Genomic DNA, 20,266 nt, shown 5'->3' on the forward strand with positions numbered 1-20,266 from the left:
ATCGTCGAAACTGCGCTCGGTTCGAACGGGCCGCCGGGTAATCGATGAGGGAGGGCCGCCGCCGCCGCCGCCGCCGCCGCCGCCGCCGCCGCCGCCGCTGCCGCCGCCGCCGCGCCGCGGAGGGAAGGTAGAGAGAGGCGGCAAGAATAACACGGTACATCGATCAGCTTCCGAAACGAGTCCACCCGTTCGATCGTACCGACGCACGGGAAAGGGTTCCCGTTCGAATCTGACGGAAAGATTCCGCGAGGATCAAGGAGGAAACACGGCGGACGGAATCGATAGGCGACGGGAAGGGTTTCTTTATTTCGCGAAGAGGGCCTACAGCCAGAGGGAGAGAGAGAGAAACAGAGCGAGAGAAAGCAAGGTAGCAAGAACGAGAGAGGAGCAGGTGGAACGGTCTGGCCTCCTCGTGGCACGGCGTCCTCCACCTCCTCCTCCTCCTCGTTCTCCACCTCCTCATCCGGCACCTCGAGGGTGGGGAAATCCTCCCTCTCGCTACGCCACCCTTCTCCAACCATACCTCTCTCTGTCTCTCTCTCTCTCTTTCTCTGTATAACACCGGGCGGGACAGCGGTGCGCGTCGGGCGGCTAGCACCGAGCGACGTCGGATTCGTCGATGACGAAACGCGGAACGGTGGAATTCGTAGGACGTGCACGGTGCTGCCGCTCCGCGCAAAAATCAGTGCGACCGGAGTGCACCGCGAGGAAGGGACACGCGGGTCTCCCCGTGCGCGGCCTGCGGTTCCCGCTTGCGGCAGGCGCGCCACTTTTCCGCCCGAAGGCAGCCAGATACCGAGAGACCGCCGCGGAAATAGGTCGACGGACGCGCGCGCGCACGCGAGAGCCACCTCCGCGGACGGGTAAACACACAGTCCGGCCCCGAACCTCCGTTGGGAACGAGGGGCGCGCACGAATTCGCTCCCGCGAGCTGGCCGACGCGCGAACACCGTGTCCTCTGTTGGTTGCGTGGCCGCCGTTGCGCCGATCCCGGCCGCAGGCGACGGGGGACGTGGGGATCCCCGTGGCAGGGAGGGAAAATATGAACGCCGGTGAACAGTGAAGGCTCTGGGAATCCGTGAACGACAGGATTGTTCGGCTGTCAGCCGGGCAAGGGGTTAGGGCACGGTTATCGAGGTGTGTTGATCATGTGGACGCTGCTAGCCGGACGCTAGATCAAGGTGAAACGATTCTCCGAAATAGGCTGGTCGGGGGTGAACACTTGGAGAGGGGTTGTGTTTATCATATGGACGCTGCGAGCTGAATGTCATGGTTATTGGATTTCGGATTTGACGAATTGCTCCGGTAATTTCGCTGAGCAGGTGTCAGAGGGTGGATCAAAGGGGTTGCGTTGAGTAGCGGCAATTGGACGTTCACTTGGCGGCGTTGGTAAAGTTTGATGAATGGTTCGAGAGGGAAATGAACTGTTGTTCCGGGAGGATTTCAACTTCCGACGACTTTAAGGGGAGGGTAAATAATCGGAGATCGTAAGAGTAAACTTGGTACGAGCTTCGGAGTTCATAGATCGGAAGACGTGTGCTGGATAGTTTGAAGAGTGTTGAAATTCTTGTACCAATGGGAACATGGAAAAAGGAGTTTTAAAGGAGGAATAATCGAGGAAGCTGCGATACAGTGTTAAAAAGAAAAGCGAGGGAAGGTGACACGTCTTTTCTCGCGGAGCGAGCATCGCGGATTTGGTAAATAAACGGACTCACGAGGACGCGGGGGTTGAACAGTCGGGTCCAAGGGGCAGTTGTCGAGGTTGATCGAAGTGTTGGAAAAGTGGCGGCGTTTCCTCCCATTGAACAAGCGGCTGCGGTGAGGAGGGGAGGGGGGGGGGGGGCATGAATCCTGGAGGGAGGGAAAGTACGAATACTGCGTCGGGAACTGCACCGTGAATTCGGAACGATAAATTTGATCAACACCGGTCGGGAGGGGGTGTAAACGGTTACACAGAAGCTTGACCGACAGATCAATTCGCCTGACACTTCCGTTTAACGATCTTCGACCCCGGCGAGCTGCCGTTGTCGCCTCGATGATTCATAAATCGATCAAAGTACCTCGATCAGCTCGCAATCCACTCTCCACCAGCGATTCACGCTAGAAACTAATTAAACAATCGTTGAAAACAAACACCAATCAAGTTCGATCGAGACTACCGCGAAACTTGCAAGTGTCATCGATCAAGCCGAACAAGATCGCAAGTTATAAAGCCAGGACAACAAAAGGTAACATTCGAAACCCAGCAAACTTTCAACCATAACTTACCACCATAATCAAGGACGTACCGTCTAGAATCCCGTTGTTTCATCCGGACCATGTGATCGTAGCGAAGAAGCTTGCACGTCGAGAGAAAGAGAACGACGAGGGAAAACAGATCGAAAGGCGAGAGGGAGCGAGACAGGTCTCGACGCAGAGTTCAGTGGTGAGAGAACGACAGGGACAGAGAGAGAGAGAGAAAGCGAGAGAGAAAGAGAGAAAGAGAGCGAGAGAGAGAGAGAGAGAGAGAGTGTGTGTTCCGCGGGTGCGTAGCCGGCGAGCCGATTAGAGGAGGTAAAACGGGAGCGGTGAAGGGTTGGAGGAAGAGAAAAAGCTTCGAGCATCGATCTCTCGTCCCCGGTGCAGCTACCATGACGCGGCTGGTCGGATACGTCGAATCGTGTGCACCGTGGGATCGGCGTGCCGCCGCGTGGCCCTGGAGATGCGATCGGCCGTGCTATAGTTAGTCAGGGGTGGCTGCAGCGGCGGCGGCGGCGGCGGCGGCCGAGACGGCAGTGAAACGAACGGCTGCAGGTCCAGGCGAGGACGACGCGATGACGACCGAGAGGACAAGGACAACGTCGCCGGGGACGACGATGACGCCACGCGCGACCAAATTACAAACGCTGGGGTCTTCCCGACGGAATGCAGGAGGCCGATCGAACGGCTCCCGGCTCGCCCACCTCGTGCGTGGTCTTCCCACGTAAATTCGATTCGACGCGTTGATAGAATTTAATGATAGAATGGGGAACAACAGCGGGAGACGCGTAGCAAACGAAGAAAGGGAAGGACTCTAGAGGAGTAGCTAACGAAAACGGGGGCCAATTTCCGCGATTCTTCCGGATCACTTTTTTCTCATGAGATTGTAGGACTTGAAAGGGCAAGATACAGAAGAGAGGAGAGATAGCTTTTTATCCGCGGGTTTCAAAGCGTCTCGGGATCTCTCTTCCTCTCGTGCGCGAGTAAACGAGCGACCGCTTGGTATTTACCCGCGAACGAAACGCCTGATAAGCAAGCGAGCTAGCGAGCTAGCGAGTACCGAAGAGAGGCAGTGGAAGTGGTGTTCATCGGTTGCGCGCGTCCGATAAGGTCCGCCTTTTGTCGCAGAGATGGACTGCTGCAACTACGTCGAGGCGTACGCGGCGGGGGGCCACTTTTATCAGCAGCAGCACTACTTTTGCTACGATAACGCGAACCCGGTTTACGGCGGCTACGAGCCGCCGCCGATCGCGGCCGCGATCGAGAGTAACCCGCGCTACAACGGACCGATGCCGACTGGGTACACCGCAGGTAGATATTACGGCGCGCCGCGACTCGTTTCAACAACAGTTTAACCGTTTGCGGACGAACATTCTTTGACATTGACGTAACAGCGGATCATGCTGAATTATAGATCGATTGCTTAATATTAGATTCACGGATGTTTATTCCACACTTTGTTCTATTGGTTCTAGAACACTACGTGCTCGTTTATATAGGTCGCGAAAATGGGTAGAGTACTGCAATCTGTATTCGCATTGCACGAATCGAAGTCGAACTGCTACTAAATCATTCGTAAAACACTCAGTATCCGTAGAATTGACGGCTCCGTAAATCTAGTATTAAGCAGTTGGCAAGTGGAAACTACGGAGCGATCTCTTGCCGTTTGAGTAGCTAAATCATTTGTTCACGACCTTGTAAATGTGAACATTTGCTGACGGAACGTCGACATTCGTCCGGAAAGGGTTAATGATTTGTTTCTGGAGATGGGATCTTTAACCCTTGTTTTAATGGTTTCCTTTTGAAATTGCGGTTGGAGTTGATGATGTTGTAGTTTGTTTGAGTTAAGATGGTTTTTAGGATTTTCCTTGGTTTCGAGATTGTGTTGGTAAGAACAGTGTCGAGGAATCGTAGGTGTCAATCGTTTTGGTAATTGAGAGGTCTTAATCATTCAAATTACTTTAATAATTAAGAGATCTTAACCATTGGACGATCTTAGTAATTCAATGGATTTTAATAATTAAGGTATACATTCATCATGTACATGGGAATGATAGAATTACTCGCGTTGAGAGGCTGAATGAAGATCTTTTGCGCTTGCGTGCAAGCTTGCAGGCGTCTAACCACGGACGCGTAACGAAATTATCCTTCGTAGAAGTTCCCCGAATCGAATAGTTCTTTTATGCCTCGTCGAAGTTCTGGGATCTTTATGTTTGCTGGTTACTGTGAACATTGCTATTTGCGTGAAAACATTATGGCTATACTATATCGCGACCTCGACAGTGACATTTATGGATATTAGATAGAAGATGATCTTTGCTATCGAGGGTGTAATCAATTTTCATAGACAGTATTTCGTAACAGTAGTGATTATAGTCGTCATCTATATAATTTTTCTAAAGTACCGATGTTAACGATCATTCAAAATGAATTTCCACCGAGTCCGACTCATTATTCTTCAAGTTTATACATACTGTAAAACGAAATATTTATCGTGTAGTTCTTACACGAAGAACACACAGCGGTATCGCATAAATATTTAATGTTAAAGTCTCAAGTACCATCGTTGCATGCCTCTTATCTACTTACTCACACAATCTCTCGTCATCGCGACAAAAACAGAGCAAGTTTAAACGATCTTCATCTCATTAACGCGCCAGCCTCTTCGATGCAATCAATTGAATTCTTCGTATCGCGTAAAGTGCGAAATGGTCTTCCTAAAATGTTAACCAAACAGACTTTTCATAATTTATTTTAAAAAAAAAAACAATTCGCCGCTACTCCGAGCATGAAAAACGAAGGGTAACTTTCGTTTGAAGCATTTTTTTAACATTTCGCGTGTATCAAAAGTTCGCACGCTTTAAAGGGGAGACGAACTTTTTCGACTCGCCCGTTAGTTCCATTAATATTCTAAACAATTTTCGGATCCATCTACTCGCTGGTATTTCAGTCGGCATTTCACACTTTCAAATTACGGGGTCAAATGTCACCCGTCAGATTCAACGTTAGAACTATCCATCAAGTCGACTGTTCCAAATTCTTCTATGAAATCTTTATGCACCATCAAAACGATATCTTCAAAAATTTCTACATATATACCATAACATAAACCCTCTCATTCAGAAACAAACTTTTATGTCTCTCCTTGCCAGGTGTCCTCAAACTCTACTCAACCTCTACATTAATCTACAATTTAACACGTTGACTACGAATTTCTATCGTTTCGAAATACTTATTCTTTAATAACAAACACAAATAATATTGAAAATAATTACTGATCTACTACAGTAGTCATTACTATCCAGCTAGTTATGTTACCAAACATTTTTAAAATCAAGCTTTCTATTCTTCAGCAACGTAAACGATCATCGGTGACCGTCAACGTGTTAATCGAATGCCATCGACGCAGTCTCAAAACGAGAAACCAACTATGCCATAAAGAATTAACGAAGTTATAAAAGGTACATCCTAACAACACCCGTTCTAATAAGTGTCTACTCATCCATAGATTACGTGTACAATCCAAAGGAGGCCAGGCTGCGTAAGGCGATGCGTGAGCAGACTCGCGAGCTGTCCCGACGATCGATCCTCCAAAGTGCGATCGCCAGGGCGGGCGTGATCGCCGGGCCCGTCGCGTCTTCCGGTTTCCTGGAGCACCAGCACCGTTTCGGTTGCGTGTCGAGTTCCGGTCTGCCGATCAACCCACCGCCAGTGGAGTCGGAGAACAGGGTAGCCGAGCCGTGGTTCCAATCTGCGCCGCGTCCCAAGCCGATCCACTCGCCGCGGATGGCCGATTGGTACAGCGGAGTCGGCGGAGAGCCGATCGACAGGCTGCAGGTGCTCAAGTGCAAGGAGCCGATCAGATCGCAGGCCAACGTGGCAGCCGGTGGGCCGGAATGTGGACCTGGCTTCCCTGCCGCTGGCTACCCGGTCGATTTCGCCGATGTCAACCGGGAAAGGGAGCTACGCCGGCAAGAGAACATCACCGAGTACGGTGAATTCAACGACGGCCAGAAATGGCACCCTTATCAAGTAATGTCTGATGGAGCTGCTAGGATAAGGTGTCTTGCTGGTGCGACTGGGAGGGTTTTCAATTTGGAGTTACTCGGTTCTTATGTTGAGTTAACCCTCTGTAGGCCCATGTAACATTGAGTCATATATCAGTATATTGGCATCTTGTTGATTTATTTCATTCTGCACACAAAGTGGTGAATAAAATTAAGTAATCAGTTAACTTCAACTTTTATACGCTCAGTGAAGGTTTAACGTCATTGTAACTTGAAAGTTATCAAATATATTCGTTTGATGAAATTATTGAAAGCATTAAATACATTGTTAATTCGTATGCATATGTGAATATTTATTAATTTTGTACTGTATAGATTTTGTTCTAATCGTGAACAAAAATTCGGCCCATAGAGGGTTGATTTTAGGAAGTTTGGGTGAAGGGAATTGTCCACCTTGGTTCTTCCAGGGAATGTAGATTCACCGTCGAAATGTACTATTGTGTGGACGACAAGCGGAAAGCAAGTCACAGAAGTGATTGTAACCTGGTGGAAATGATTTGAATGAATGATTCAAGACGTTTTCAATTTCGTAAAATTAGTTGATAAGTGCTCCTAGTTGTACCAGCAGTTATAAGACACTATGTATATTCTGTTCGCTGAAGTTTTCCTAAGATATCTGTTTGTAACTGGATTCGATACGTTATAGAATGGCGGAGGTTCTCATCAGCATGCCAGATCGTCGCACCCTCCCCAAATGAGTGGGATCCTTCATCCAAACGTTCAGAGTCCGAGTTCACATGGACACGGACCATGGGGCCAATTTTGTCACGGCGTATTGCCGCGTAAGTACATGATTCTGAATGAGAAATTGATTATTGCAGTATACAGTTTCTAAAAGTCCAAAATTTGTAATTACAATATAAGAAGAAGTACGCAGGACAAACCTTTATCTCACTGCAAACCGTTTCAGAGCATAATGTATGAAATGTAATTCTAAAATCTGACTATGTGAATTGTTCGATGTTTAGAAAACGGCCATTTCTGTTCTGCTCGATAGCAAAGATCCCATTATTCCAATTCCTGATCAATTATTCGCTCTACGTCGCGAATAGCTCTAGAAACATTGATCTCTACTTGTTCAGTTGATTGCGGATTATTGGCACCAACTGTTCACTCAGCAGACAAAGAAGTCTCACAGTGTTAAACTCGGATTTGCTTATAATTCAGTGTGATTTCAGCTTCGATTCAAGCCGATCGTAAATTCGTAGGAAAGTAGCTCGAGTTGTGTAATCGCAGAAAATAATTTCTGTGAGATCTGCGCTTGTACTCTTCGCGAGACACTTAAGGGTTTCGAGTATCTGTATATTTTCTCGTGGACAGGCTAAGCGGAACGAATTAAAATTTTGGACAAATCGTTGGCTTCTGTTTTCTTTAAATGAGATATAATTGTATAAAATTCTATAGTAATCGTACTAGTAATAATGATTGATACTAAGTCCAATCAGAATTACACAATAATAGTAAAATAACATCTGCGTTTATCTTGCAGACGTACCGACCATGCCTCGAAACATAGGAGTTCGTGGACCACGACACACCGTTCTGCTGCGGGACCGTCTAACCGGCAGACATTGCGGATTCACCGAGGAAACGGCGCGGTTGCCATACGCTGCGAATAAACTCGACGTGGAGAACATGCGAGCGTCATATTCGTCTCCCGACCACCAGGTCTCCCTTTGTTTTCATTTGCAAACGATTCGAGCTTAACATACGTCAATCAAATTTGAACAACCTAAGCTGAACACGTTTTTTAAACAGTCTTTGATAAAGTTTTTAAAGTTGAGAGTAAGAGTGAACAACGATATTGTAAATTGCGATGTTTGTATAAAAATGTGTAATTGTCTCGTAGATGCCGAGATTACTGGAATCATCAGTCGACGGTATCGTTGATTCTACGTCCACGTCGAGGACTCGACGGGAAGACGAGGGACCTAGGTGGGAACCGAACGCCATCAACAATGGAATCTCTATGGATAACATAACGCCGACCACGGTAAGACGCTCCTACAGATTGTTATAAGACTTATTTGCGGTTGAGCAGCTTTAACGGAGTCACCAGGAATATTTACTCTTCCCATTACGTAACCACCGAATCTTATAAATCGTACACTGTTTATGTTTGTACGTATATGTATCTCTCTTTCAATTACCGTCTCAATTGAAGAAGGTATCCATTATCGTACCGCTTATTAATATTCTGAGAATTTTCGCATTTCAGTTTGTAGCATATATATTGTTTCTCAGATGGTAAAGAAACAAGTTACAAAGATGATGATAATAATAATAATAATACTAATAATAAATACACTTATCATTTCATTAATATTTTCTTTAAACGTCAATTCTAATTCAATAATTACATCTTCCGTTAGTCGTACATCAATATAAATGTAATTATTTTATACTTCTTTAATCCAATTCAATTCATCAAACAACGACTCTTTGCACTCCAAACAATTTTATTAATTCATTCTTACTATCAGCAAGAGTTATCAGCTTATCTAACACTGTCACCGAACGGCGACAACAGAGTGCAAAGGGTTAGAAAAATTCGGTATCTGTGAAACTCGCGAGTTCTACGAATCCAGCGTTAAACAGGAGGATCAACAAGCTGATTCGTCAATCGAAAACCATACCTAACCGTCGAACCGAATAATCCTCCAATCTAATGTGAACAGGATCCGAACGTGCCCCGCGAGAAGGAGCCGCGCCGATCGGCGGAGAGGTTCGAGCCGAAGAAGAGGACCGTCAGCAAGCAGCCGTTGCCCGGATTCCACCAGGCGTTCGGCTCGACGGAAATCGGCCGATTCTCCAGGTCGGAGTTCTTCGCGAGCATGGTGGGCGGCGAGAGTAGCAGCGGCGGCGTGGAGGTGCCGGACACTGAAGGCTCCGACGTAAGTACTACCACAGACCGCATGGCGGACGGTGCCGGAGCAACGTCGCACGACACTGCACCGGTCACCACGACCGCGACGACCACCGTCAGGAGCTTCAACGCCGAAGAGAACGAGGAAGCGGACTTCGACGAGTCCAGCAACGACCTCGTCGCGTCGACGCCCATCGGCATCTACTGCGGACAACCGGCTGCCCCGCGTTGGCACAGTCCTCACGTGGGCGCTATAGGTAGCGAAATTTAAGCGGAACTTTAACACGTCGACTACCGACAGCAAATTTGACAGCCTCCTCTGTACCCTGAGTTATTTGTATAAACGCACTTGGTTAGACTTTTTCTTGACGAGAGTCTTCAACTGGGAACTTTGAGTGATGTTTCACAATTTATTATTTATTTTGAGTGATATGTTTCAAGAGAATGTATGGTTAATGGAATTAGAGCAGTGTTTAGCAAATCATTGGCGATTTTGGAATAGAAATATGTTGACGTGGTACGTTTTTCTAAGAGGCTAAGTGTAATGTGGTAATTGTTTGTTTGTTGTTATGACTTGTATAGTCTTGGGGTACAGGGCTGATATGTGGACTGGTTGAGCAACTAGTCCTCGGTAGTCAACGTGTTGACCCTTTCGTGGGCTCTAGCGTTTTTCCCGATTGAGATTCGAGGAATTGTTCAGAATCACTCGTTCCTAAATTCTTCTTTCGCAATTATTGGAAAAGTAGATCTTCTCTGAGACATTTTTGAAGAGATTATTTTAGGAAAAGGTGTACTAAATTGTAGAGATACTCGGGGCTTCTATAGAACAATTTTGAAAAGTCAACTTGACTGCTGGTTCTAGTGTTAAAATTTGTTTGGAATTAAACGAAACCTAGTGGATGATTGTAATAATTGTGTTTGGAATGCCTTGTCATTTTTCAAGGAAGCTTCAGGATATATGTATGCATCTCATCTTGTTAAAGTATTGTATTGCGATTTTGTTCTCATTGAGACCGTGGAAGTTTTATTGTTCATGGTTCGTTTGGTACGACAAAATCGTTAATGTAGAGAATGTTGCTCGTTTGAAATGAACAGGGAATCGATGAATTTGATTTCGGGAAACGCTGGCCTACGAAACAACTCGAAACAACTATAATGTTGCGTCCAAGTGTGTAAAGTATCTCCAGGCGACAGCGGCGGGGAAATGGAGTAGCATAAGTGACAATTGAGCGGAGGAAGATCACTGTACACTTGTTTAATGTACATTCACAAGCATACGCTCGGATACTTTATCGTGAAACAATCGAATGTGTCACGCATTGACTCATAAATTTGTTCACATGCTGTCGCGTTTGCTTGCTCGGATATTATACAATACATAGTTCGTTTCTCATGTTAGAATTAAGCGATGTAAACGACAGATGTACACTACAAGCGAAAGAGTAACCGCGGATACGAGTGATTGTGCCGAAACGTTTGTTATCATTAAACTGCGAGTGTTTATGCATACATAGATATTCCTGAATTAATTCACCTGAATTGATAACCTTTTCTCAATTCGTTTCAATTACTTAAATCGCATTCGAAAGAATTAGTTCCAGAATTTATCAACCCTTCGCACTCGAAAGTTCTCTAGGAATATTCAAGCTCTGATAAGACCTAGACGACATTCTTCGAAACTAACGAGGAAACATTGATGCATACAAATCGTAATAGTAACATATTCAAAACGTTTAAAAATGTGTTCAAACAGTTTACAATTGATATATCGAGTCAACTAACTGAGAGTCACCTTTCGAGTGCAAACGGTTGAACAGTGAAACAATCCAGCAGCCTCTAACGCGTAAGATTCGCAATCTATGTAGTCTATTATCGTTTCAATGTATGCGGAGAAATTTGTGAGACACTGTGAGAAGCGAATCCATTTTGTATCGTTGCTGATAGTACTTTCCACGCGAGTTTTCCGAATTCCAATGATTGTTTGGGTAGCACGAGTCGAGTCTTCTTCCAGTTTACGTACGATCCGGTCACGCGTGAGTTCACGGGTCAACGTGCGGTCGTTTCGCACGCGTTTCGGTTCCCAGCGATGCTAGAAAATTCAAACGGCCCGCGAAAGGGATTAGCGATTCGACGGGGACGTAGAATCTCGCGTCCACTTTTATTTAGGATTAAATTCGCTGTCTCCGTGACGCGCGAGCGTGTCGGCGATGGCTTGTACAAGCTGGACGCGCTGTTTTCGGTAGAAATATTATATTAGACGACGTTTCGTGGCGAATTTTCGTGGATGTTTCCGTTGCTGGTAACGCCTAACGTGTTCCACTTGTACAAGAATCGAGCGACGAGCCTCGCGCGACACGGAGAAACAAAATGGCGTACGAAACGTGTCGGAGACACCATGTTCGTCGAGATATTGTGCCTTCCAGGCGACCGTGGCAGTGTCGAGGGTATCCAGCGGTCGGGTGAAACACAGAAATCAAAAACAGCACGATATTCGAGCGTCTCGTACGCCAGAAGCTGGGCCAAGCAACCCGCGGCGAGCAACGAGGATCGTGGAGAACGTTTCGGTTCACATTGAACGATTGCAACGCTCGTCGGGACCGGTTAGGTTCAGATTATGAACAGGTAGAATAGAATCCATCCTGAGAAACGAAGATTTTAGCATGCCAGACGTAGCAACAACGAGCGTATCGCGTTGCTTTGTTATTTGTCATTCGATTTTATAATTTAACACTTGCGGAGGAATGAACTTTGAGATCGAACTTCTATGTTTGGGATACTAAGTTGTAGATAGATGGTTTCAAAGATGATGAATTCTGATTTTCGATTTCATGGGAGCTCTGAGAATTTTCAGGACACTAAAATCCTTGAAGCTTTCAGCGCGTCTGCATGATTCATTTGAATCACGATGAATTCGATCTGGAAGACCGGAAGTACGTGTAATTCGAAGGGTGCACCGCGAGTTGCTTGGCCCCACTGAAAAGTATAATCAAAATGTGTCGATGAAAGGATTCGGTCGACACCTTCCATCAAGTTGTTAGGTATCGTCGACGATACACGAAGTTAGTGTACGGACGATAGATTATAAAAATATAAAGAGTATTGTACTTATAATAACGGAGGAACGAAATCGCGCGACGAAGTACATAAAATTATCTAGTAGAATTTTAGGCGACACGTATTGCCGCGCGGAGAAACGTATAAATAAAAGTGAAATAAACAAATAAATAAATAAATAAATAAATAAATATTCCGCAAGCAGGAATTCGAGGGGCCGAGAATACCCTTTCAAGACTTTATCAAAGGGATTACACGGTACTTTGTATTCAGAACTCGCTCGCCTAAGGAAACATTAATCACTGTAATTATAAAAACAAAGAAGAAACGAGGATATCGCGATCTTAGTACTATCAATGCACGCAGCTAACGATCGGAATCAAACAAACTCACAAGCTAAGATCATAGATGATAAGAGTGTATAGCCAACCGAAATTTTTTATATAACCATTTTAACGTGTATACCTATCAAATTTATAGAGACTTTGGAACATTTTCGAATCACTTATAGACAAATCATGTTTTCAACATCTGGATTGAATTTTTTCTCGAAGATTATTCTTACAATCATCGGAATTACTTTATAATCATTTATGAGAACAGAAGGGACTCGAGATTTAATAATGCATACTTGGCCAGACTTTATCTCAACAATAACCGCAATTAGACGATTGTTTTAATTCTGTAACATTTCAATTTCACGGTCTTCACTTTCATTTATAATTTAATTTCAAACATACATTTATATACATTAAAAATACTTAAAGATTTTTAATCTTTACTGGTAGATGCAGTTGATAATATATTCAATTAAATCAAATCTTCCTCAAATTATTTTAACTCTTTAAATTCTAGAAAATAATGATTTCAATAGCTTCAGCCGATGACTTTGAATTCTTAAGAAATACTCGGCGTAAAATACATAGAATTTTCTTTTCATTATTATATTCTTAATTTTTTCTTTCCACATTAAAGAATTTCTTGCTGCAATTTGGCCAGGTGTGAAATAATATAAAACGATAACGAGTAAAACGATTTTTCCCTGTACAAGGCGAGGCGTTCCACTTATAGAGGTCGCGATATTATATTGCACAATCTAATTGTAGTTAGGAACTTCCATTCCATTCGATTTCGATTACGTTGAAACTTCATTACTCGAGCGTTTCTTTTCGTTGAAAGAAGAAGGTAGCTTAAAACGGAGACTCGAACTTGAAACACCGGAGACTGTTCGCGTGAATCTACTGCACGGAATTCAGGGGAGAGAAAGTTTCGTAATCGAAACGTTCGGATTCGAAGAGGTAAAAAGCGAGTTTTTTACGAGATACTTTTTGACCGAGTTCTGAATCCCCGTGTCGGCGTTCGCGAGCCGCGTTGATCGATCGATCGGTACATCGACTTGACAGAATTAATGCCGGCTACCCTGTACCTATCATGGGACCAAATCAAAAGCGAAGCTTTTATTTCACGTTCACCGTCGCGCTTGCGTACCACGTATTGTCGCGCCTTAAGGAAACCATTCCCTCGTTCTGTTCGTTCGGAATCAGAGGCGAGGATCCACACTGAACATCGTAATGTTCCTCTTGAATCGTTCTGTTAACCCCTTAACGCCGATTCTATAGAAATTTCGATGTAACTGTTCGTTTGTCATTTCTCTTTCTATCTTGTTCAGTCAATGTAAACATCGTTTTTTGATTAGAAAACTGATTACGTTGTGAACAAAAATACACTCGAGGAAAGAGTTGAACAAAGAATCTTGGGGAACTCCGCGTTACAGCGTTGATCGTGAAAGATGGTAGTTAAGAGGTTGAAATCGGTTGGAAATAATTGTATCGGTTCTGGCTCTTGGAACCATTATGGAGAACCGAGATAGAGTTATAAGTAGGGATTGTGAAGGTTCTAGAAGATCGGAACTTTGTGAGTCGCTCAGAAGCTAATGTAGTGAAGTCTAGAAAATTGAGAATATCGTTTTGGCTTCTGGAATTATTGTGTAATGTATTCAGAAGCTATAAGAAGAATGATTCTTGTGAATCCAAGTGAAATCTTGGATAATTAGAAAAAATATTATTTATTTCGTTAAAATTGATGAAAATCGCATTGGCTTCTGAGAGATTTGTACGATAGTTTCAAACGGTTATTTCTGGAAGCTTTTCAATCCTGATTTTCGCTGAAGATGCACAGACGAAGCTCGCGCAGTCGCCAGTTCGCACTTTTCTCGGGAACGATAATCGCAAGGTGACCAAACGCCGTGTACTGACATAAGAAATTCATAATATATTCCGGAGGTAACGCGTTATTTAACTCTTACGTCAACAACCGGGTTGACTTGTGTTCGGATGAGATTACATTGATTTACATTTCTTCCTTTCAAATCAACTTTTATAATGTTGTTTCAACACCTGCGGCCATTAGTCGCGTTTAACATTCAACAATCTCAATAAGTGAATTCTGTGAATTCTATGAAGATCATTTGATTACAATTTGTTACATTAGTCATTTACTGACGATCGTTTCTTGTTGTTAAAAATGTTCTCGTTCGTTACATTTGATTCTCCTTTGAATTGCATAGAAAATATAGACACTACAGAATGAATGATCGTTGAATTGTGAAAAATTTTGGTTACCGGCGTAGGAGTTAAAATTCCGTATGCAATAACATATACGGCGATATCATAGTAAAAATTGAACAATAAATATGGCGGTTCAACCGACGATCCATCCGTCGCGGGACGCGTTAAACGATGAATCACGGAGTCATGAGGAACATCACGCTGTTCGGCGTGACGTAACGTTCTGTCGGGCAGACAGCTTGAACACTGTTCAATTTAAGAAGAGTAAAACGTTGAAGTTTATAATTATTATTGTCCGTAGGCAACACCTTCGACGGGTGCGCGTTCGTTTTCTTCTTATCGGACGAGCGAACACGTCCGGGAAACACGAGAATGATGTATAATGCTGTGATTTGTTTTAAAAAAGAAAACGACAAAAAAAATGGGAAACTCGAACGACGTAGTTATAGAGGAACGATTATTATTGTAAACGCGTCTGGCTGATGACGAGTTGTGATAGAAACCGCGCAAGGACATTTTAACGATGCACGCGTAGAACCGTTTGTGATTGAACGATCGACCGTCAGTTGTCTTCGCTTTTCGCATCGTGAACGACGAACATTTAACATAAAACAGAACTTTCAACATTTCTGATCTAATTGCTGAGTTCTTCCATCAACTTTGATTCTAATTCGCTGTTCGTCAACCGATCGAAGCTATAAACGAAGCTTATAGAAAGAGACTCATAACTAGCTTAACCCTAAAACTACCGATCAATTGGAATAATTGATCTCCAATTTTTTATGAAGACCAGAACAATACGTTTCTTGCGATTCGAAGGATCTAGTCTTGTATCGGATACAAAGATTTCATTTAAAATCTGTCGCAGACGCCTTTGTAATTTGAATACTTGCGAAGAATTCTGAGAGTCAAATTTGACTCGTCTACATTAGTGTTAAGTCGTGAATGAACACATTGAGAATATTTAGAAATCCGAGTTACAAAAATTCAAACGGAAACAAGGATCGTCGTGTAACAGTGTCAAATCGCTATAAACACGTTCTACGATCGAAAAGCGAAAGCAAACGCATAGCAACGAACATTTCATCGTTAGAGACACATCGCGCCACGCGAAGAAAGGAACCTCGTCCCCCGAAATTCGATTCCTACGACGAGTACACTGGTATAACGCGTTGATTACTTGGAAATTTTAACTAATTTTGTTACGTTCATCGATCTATCTTGTTGGCGGCGGAGACTGTGTAATATAATAGATGAAACGAGCAGGACGTCTCGCGGTTGTCGACACTGAACCTACCAGACGGCTGGTAATCGCCGATTTCTTTTTGTACGGTTATTCGAAGGGTGATCGAACGCTTCTCTGGCAAGTTGCCGAGGAAATCGGTTCGGTAACGCGCGGACTGAACGATTCGAAGTTTCAATAGATCCGTTCGTCGAGTTTCCGGGAGGAAATGAAATAACGTCGATTCGGCTGTTCGGTAGAGTTTCAGTGTTAACGACGCGACGACGGGAGAACCCGGCGTCTCATCATCGGCAACGACGTTTTCGAGATTATGCGATTGTGATAAGATCGTCGGTTAACGCGTTCACTGCTAAGAACGTCAGCGTCTCACTTGTATCGCGCTATTCTTTCTATACCGACGATGAAAATTATTAATTAGTATCGCGATTACGTTATTATCTTGTTATCGGATTGGCGCAAAAATGACGTTTCTCGGTTGATAAACGAATTGTTTTCCATTAGAACATGCGTATAAAGGACATTTCTTCCTTCGTTTTCGTTTAGCTAGCGAACGGTTGACTTCTTCCTTATTTCTTATGACAAGAAAACGTTGAATCTTTCGCATCGACTCAATATTTACGCAATTGGATGATTCATCGGTTATTCTACAGGTTGCAATTAACCCTTTGAGGGTTGAAAGAGTAATAAATCAGCACGCAGTTTCCTTGGTTTCTATTAATTAAGCGTATAATTTAGCTTCATCTGTTGACGGTTTCGTATATTTCAAAGGATCTTCGTCCGCAAAGGGCTAGTGGTTTCTCGTAATTTGGCAGTAAACGCGTTAGGGAACGGAGAAACGACGCCGAGTGGTACACCTATGCGTATATTAAACACGTAAACGACTTTCTGTCTAATTATTAGCGACTTATTAACCCTAATCGGTAGATAAAGTGCGCGCCCGCGCGGCCGCGCTGAAGAACCGGAGGAGCGACACGGTAGACGCGTTTTCGGGATGACGAGACGGTGTATCGTATCATTCGTCCACGGCTCGATGACTGTGTCGAGAAGCGAGTCTAATCGGTTAACTTTTATTTCATCTTCGGTTCCAATTTGTCGTTCGTCGATACAGTTACACGTAACTAAGCCGAAACTGTTAGGTCTGATGGAAAGTTCTGTTCGATGTCGTCGAAAGTTTACAAAGATGAGTCGCTCTACAGAAATTAGTCGTTAGTAACTATGGAAATTCTATTGTTCGGCAAATGTTAACCCTATAGTAATTAATGATTTATATCAACTATAATCGATACAACTATGTACTCTGCCATTAACGATTTTGTCAAGAAATCGACAAATTTTGAGCACATTCTATACCAACGTTTGCTCTAAAGTATGATTGGTAACAGAAGAATAATGCTTAATTTGAATTCAAAGGAATCGAGTGACATCGATTGTTAAATTCTCGTTAGAATAGCCATTGGTCTAACATGATATGACAAAACAAAGGGTTGATAAGAATTTTGAGCACATTCTACACTAACGTTTACTCTAAAGTATGATTAGTAACAGAAGAATAATGCGTAATTTGAATTCGAAGGAATCGAGTGACATCGATTCTTGTCACAACGGTGATACGAAAAAAAGGGTTGACGAACGTATCGAAAACGTGTTATTCTCTTTTAATCGAAGTGGAACAGTTTCCGACAGACCTGGCACGAAGCTAATAACGAGCGACTCCTCTCGCTCAGCTAGCCATCGAGTCGCGGACGCACGGTACTTGTGCGCGTCCTCTTAGTTCTGCAAGTGCCAACGTCGGTGTTAAATGAAAAAACCAAAAAAATGAAAAAAAGAAAAGAAAAGTCCTTCTAAAGGCTCGTGTTTTATTGTATCGAACGACGAAGCGTGTTTACCGCGAGAATGGAGCCGTGGCTCTCGAGTAGGATGTTAGACGAGGCCGACGGGTCGCGGGATGGCGAAAACGGATGAAACGCGGAGGCATACGCCTTGAAACATGCGGCGATTATTATTATCAACGGGTTTCAATCTTCCTTATCGTTCCTTCAACAGCAACGTGGCTCGTAGAACCTGGAAAGACTCGAACCCATCGCTAGGAGCGATGGGTTCGAGTCCTTTCCAATCCATTCGAGAGCAGCAAGTCTCGTAAACCTCGGAAAATTCAAACCTATCGCTGAGAGCGATGAGTCTTTTTCACTTTTCGTTTGAAACGTGCATCGAGGAACCTCGGAAGATTGAGACTCATCGCCGCGTTTCAACGCGCAGGCCTCAACGAAGAATGTTTTCGTTCGTGCGGAGTGTATATTGGTAATGTAAAGCTGGTGTATTATTGAGCTTAAAATGTGAAAAAGGAAGGGACGCTCGTCCTTCGATCGGACGCGATTTGTTCGACGGGGATGGGGCCCGACAGGTGAAACGGGAGAATGTTAAGGGCCACGTGTGAGTCCCATCCGAGTGGAGCGTAAGCAAACGTAAACGAGAAAATAAACGGATATCTATGCGACAGTCGAACATCACTTGGTTTCTCATGGTTTCGTTCTTTCTCCTCAGTTACACCCGAAGACTTACGTGCCCTCTCCCGTTCTGTTTCCCTTCTCCGCGAGATCCTGCGGTATCCTCGGCGCCTCCGCCGTTCACAGGATCACAGGGAACAGAGAAATACTGTCGCGAATCGTTCCCGAGGAGTGTTGCTGGTTCGCCGGACAGACGAGACGCGGAGGAGCCAGGACGAATAATTTTGTGGTGAGTAACGACGGTCTTTAACGCCGACTCGATCGCGAACTTTGTCAGAAGGTGAACATTTCTGTGGGGTCAGAAACAGAGATGTATCGTCTGAAATGTAGTACTGATTATCGGAATTTCAATTATTGTGGACACTGAAATTGAAGCGGAAACCTTCACTCGGAAAATTAGCTTCGAATGTTTATGGACAGTTGAATAATTGAGATATAGAATCTTCGAGACACTTGTTGAACTAATTAAGGTTTGTATGTTCTTAATCTTTCAGTTGAATTTGAAACGATTTTAGCTGAAAGAAATAACATGTTAAGCTATGAAAATCTTAAGCGTTTTTCTGTAGCTTTTCTTTTGTAACATAGAAAAGCAGGAACAATTAATTATTTGGCGTTAAAATGTTTGCGTTACACTATTACCAACTTCTAGTCATTCGAAAGCAATTCAGAACTTGTGTTAAGTTTTAGTTCCGATGATTTAGTTACGTTAACTGTCGCGCACATTTCTCACGATTACGTTTCGAACACTGAATTATGCATCTTTCATCTTTCACGTTGCACCATAGAAATGCACCGCATTCGTGGATTGTTCGCACCGCGCAACGGACAAAGAATGGTTCCCTCGCAATGGTCCATTGGTACATCCGTCGGTGCAAGCCTTGCTCCGTCAGAAGGACAATTATGAAAGTTTCGGGAACGGACGAGGTAATGAGAATTACATAGTAATCAACGCGGGAAGTTCCAACAGTAACGATGGTCCCATGGAAGACGAAGTCGAGAACGAAACAGGGAAGCAAACAAACCGGAAGCTCGAAGAGGAAGATTCACCGAAACGTTCAAACGTTTTCCCTGCGAAACAGGATGACAATATTTGAGAAAGCAGCTTCTAAAAAATAGCTTGATTTGTTTCGCGTTATTTGAACGCTTTGGTTATTATTATTGTTCCACTGCGATTTTCAAACGTGTTTCTTTCCTGTAGATAATTCTGTTGAAGCTCTAAACGTCGCCATAATGGCGCCCTCGAGCTTCGACATTTCAATTCGAAAGCAAAAGAATAATTTCACTATTCAAAAAACAAGAGATTAATATTTTCTTTTCTTTAGTATCTAAGACTTCCATGCGTAGCTCAGTTTCTTTATCAACGTCTCCAAAAGTTTAATTCTCGTCCGTGAAGGGTTAACCCTTTGCGCTCCTATGTTAGTTTTGTTCTCAGGTGTGAGTCTTTGTCAAGATCTTTTTAAATAGATTATATGATTATGTTACTTTCAATATTATTAGTAAGAAGAATCGTTCATACTGCTCTCTACAAACTAAGTATTGTTTAAAATTAATTTCAAATAGAATATCCTAATAATACAGAGTTATTGAGGAAAGAATGCAAAGGAAATTCGGAGTACAAAGAGTTAACCCTTTGAGGTGACTCAGTCACCATTTGATTCGATATAACAAAATTACAAAGTGTTATATATAATATTAAATATTGTATAATGCATCAATACGTGAAATCT

At 43.7% G+C, this 20,266-nt stretch overlaps 2 protein-coding genes across 9 annotated transcripts; both read left to right on the forward strand.

Moving 5' to 3' along the window:
* Positions 1–554: 554 nt before the first annotated feature.
* Positions 555–18,542, forward strand: LOC116428528 (uncharacterized). 8 transcript variants are annotated; one of them, XM_031980271.2, is made up of 8 exons: positions 576–2,228; positions 2,331–2,945; positions 3,367–3,549; positions 5,747–6,270; positions 6,952–7,087; positions 7,795–7,973; positions 8,155–8,298; positions 8,984–18,542. In XM_031980271.2, exons 3-8 carry the CDS (start codon positions 3,369–3,371, stop codon positions 9,440–9,442), a joined length of 1,623 nt encoding a protein of 540 aa, XP_031836131.1. In that variant the 5' UTR covers positions 576–2,228; positions 2,331–2,945; positions 3,367–3,368; the 3' UTR covers positions 9,443–18,542. The 8 variants fall into 8 exon arrangements, with proteins under 8 accessions (XP_031836149.1, XP_031836165.1, XP_031836131.1 ...); XM_031980251.2 differs by having other exon boundaries at positions 577–2,228; positions 2,296–2,945; XM_031980282.2 differs by having other exon boundaries at positions 579–2,228; positions 2,331–2,425.
* On the forward strand, positions 18,450–19,633 carry LOC116428755 (uncharacterized). The gene is made up of 4 exons (XM_031980813.2): positions 18,450–18,465; positions 18,533–18,781; positions 19,034–19,101; positions 19,325–19,633. The coding sequence occupies exons 1-4, from the start codon at positions 18,450–18,452 to the stop codon at positions 19,631–19,633; spliced, it is 642 nt and encodes a 213-aa protein (XP_031836673.1).
* Positions 19,634–20,266: the final 633 nt, after the last annotated feature.

This window comes from Nomia melanderi, chromosome 14 (assembly GCF_051020985.1).
Source record: "Nomia melanderi isolate GNS246 chromosome 14, iyNomMela1, whole genome shotgun sequence".
Taxonomy (NCBI): Eukaryota; Metazoa; Arthropoda; class Insecta; order Hymenoptera; family Halictidae; genus Nomia; species Nomia melanderi.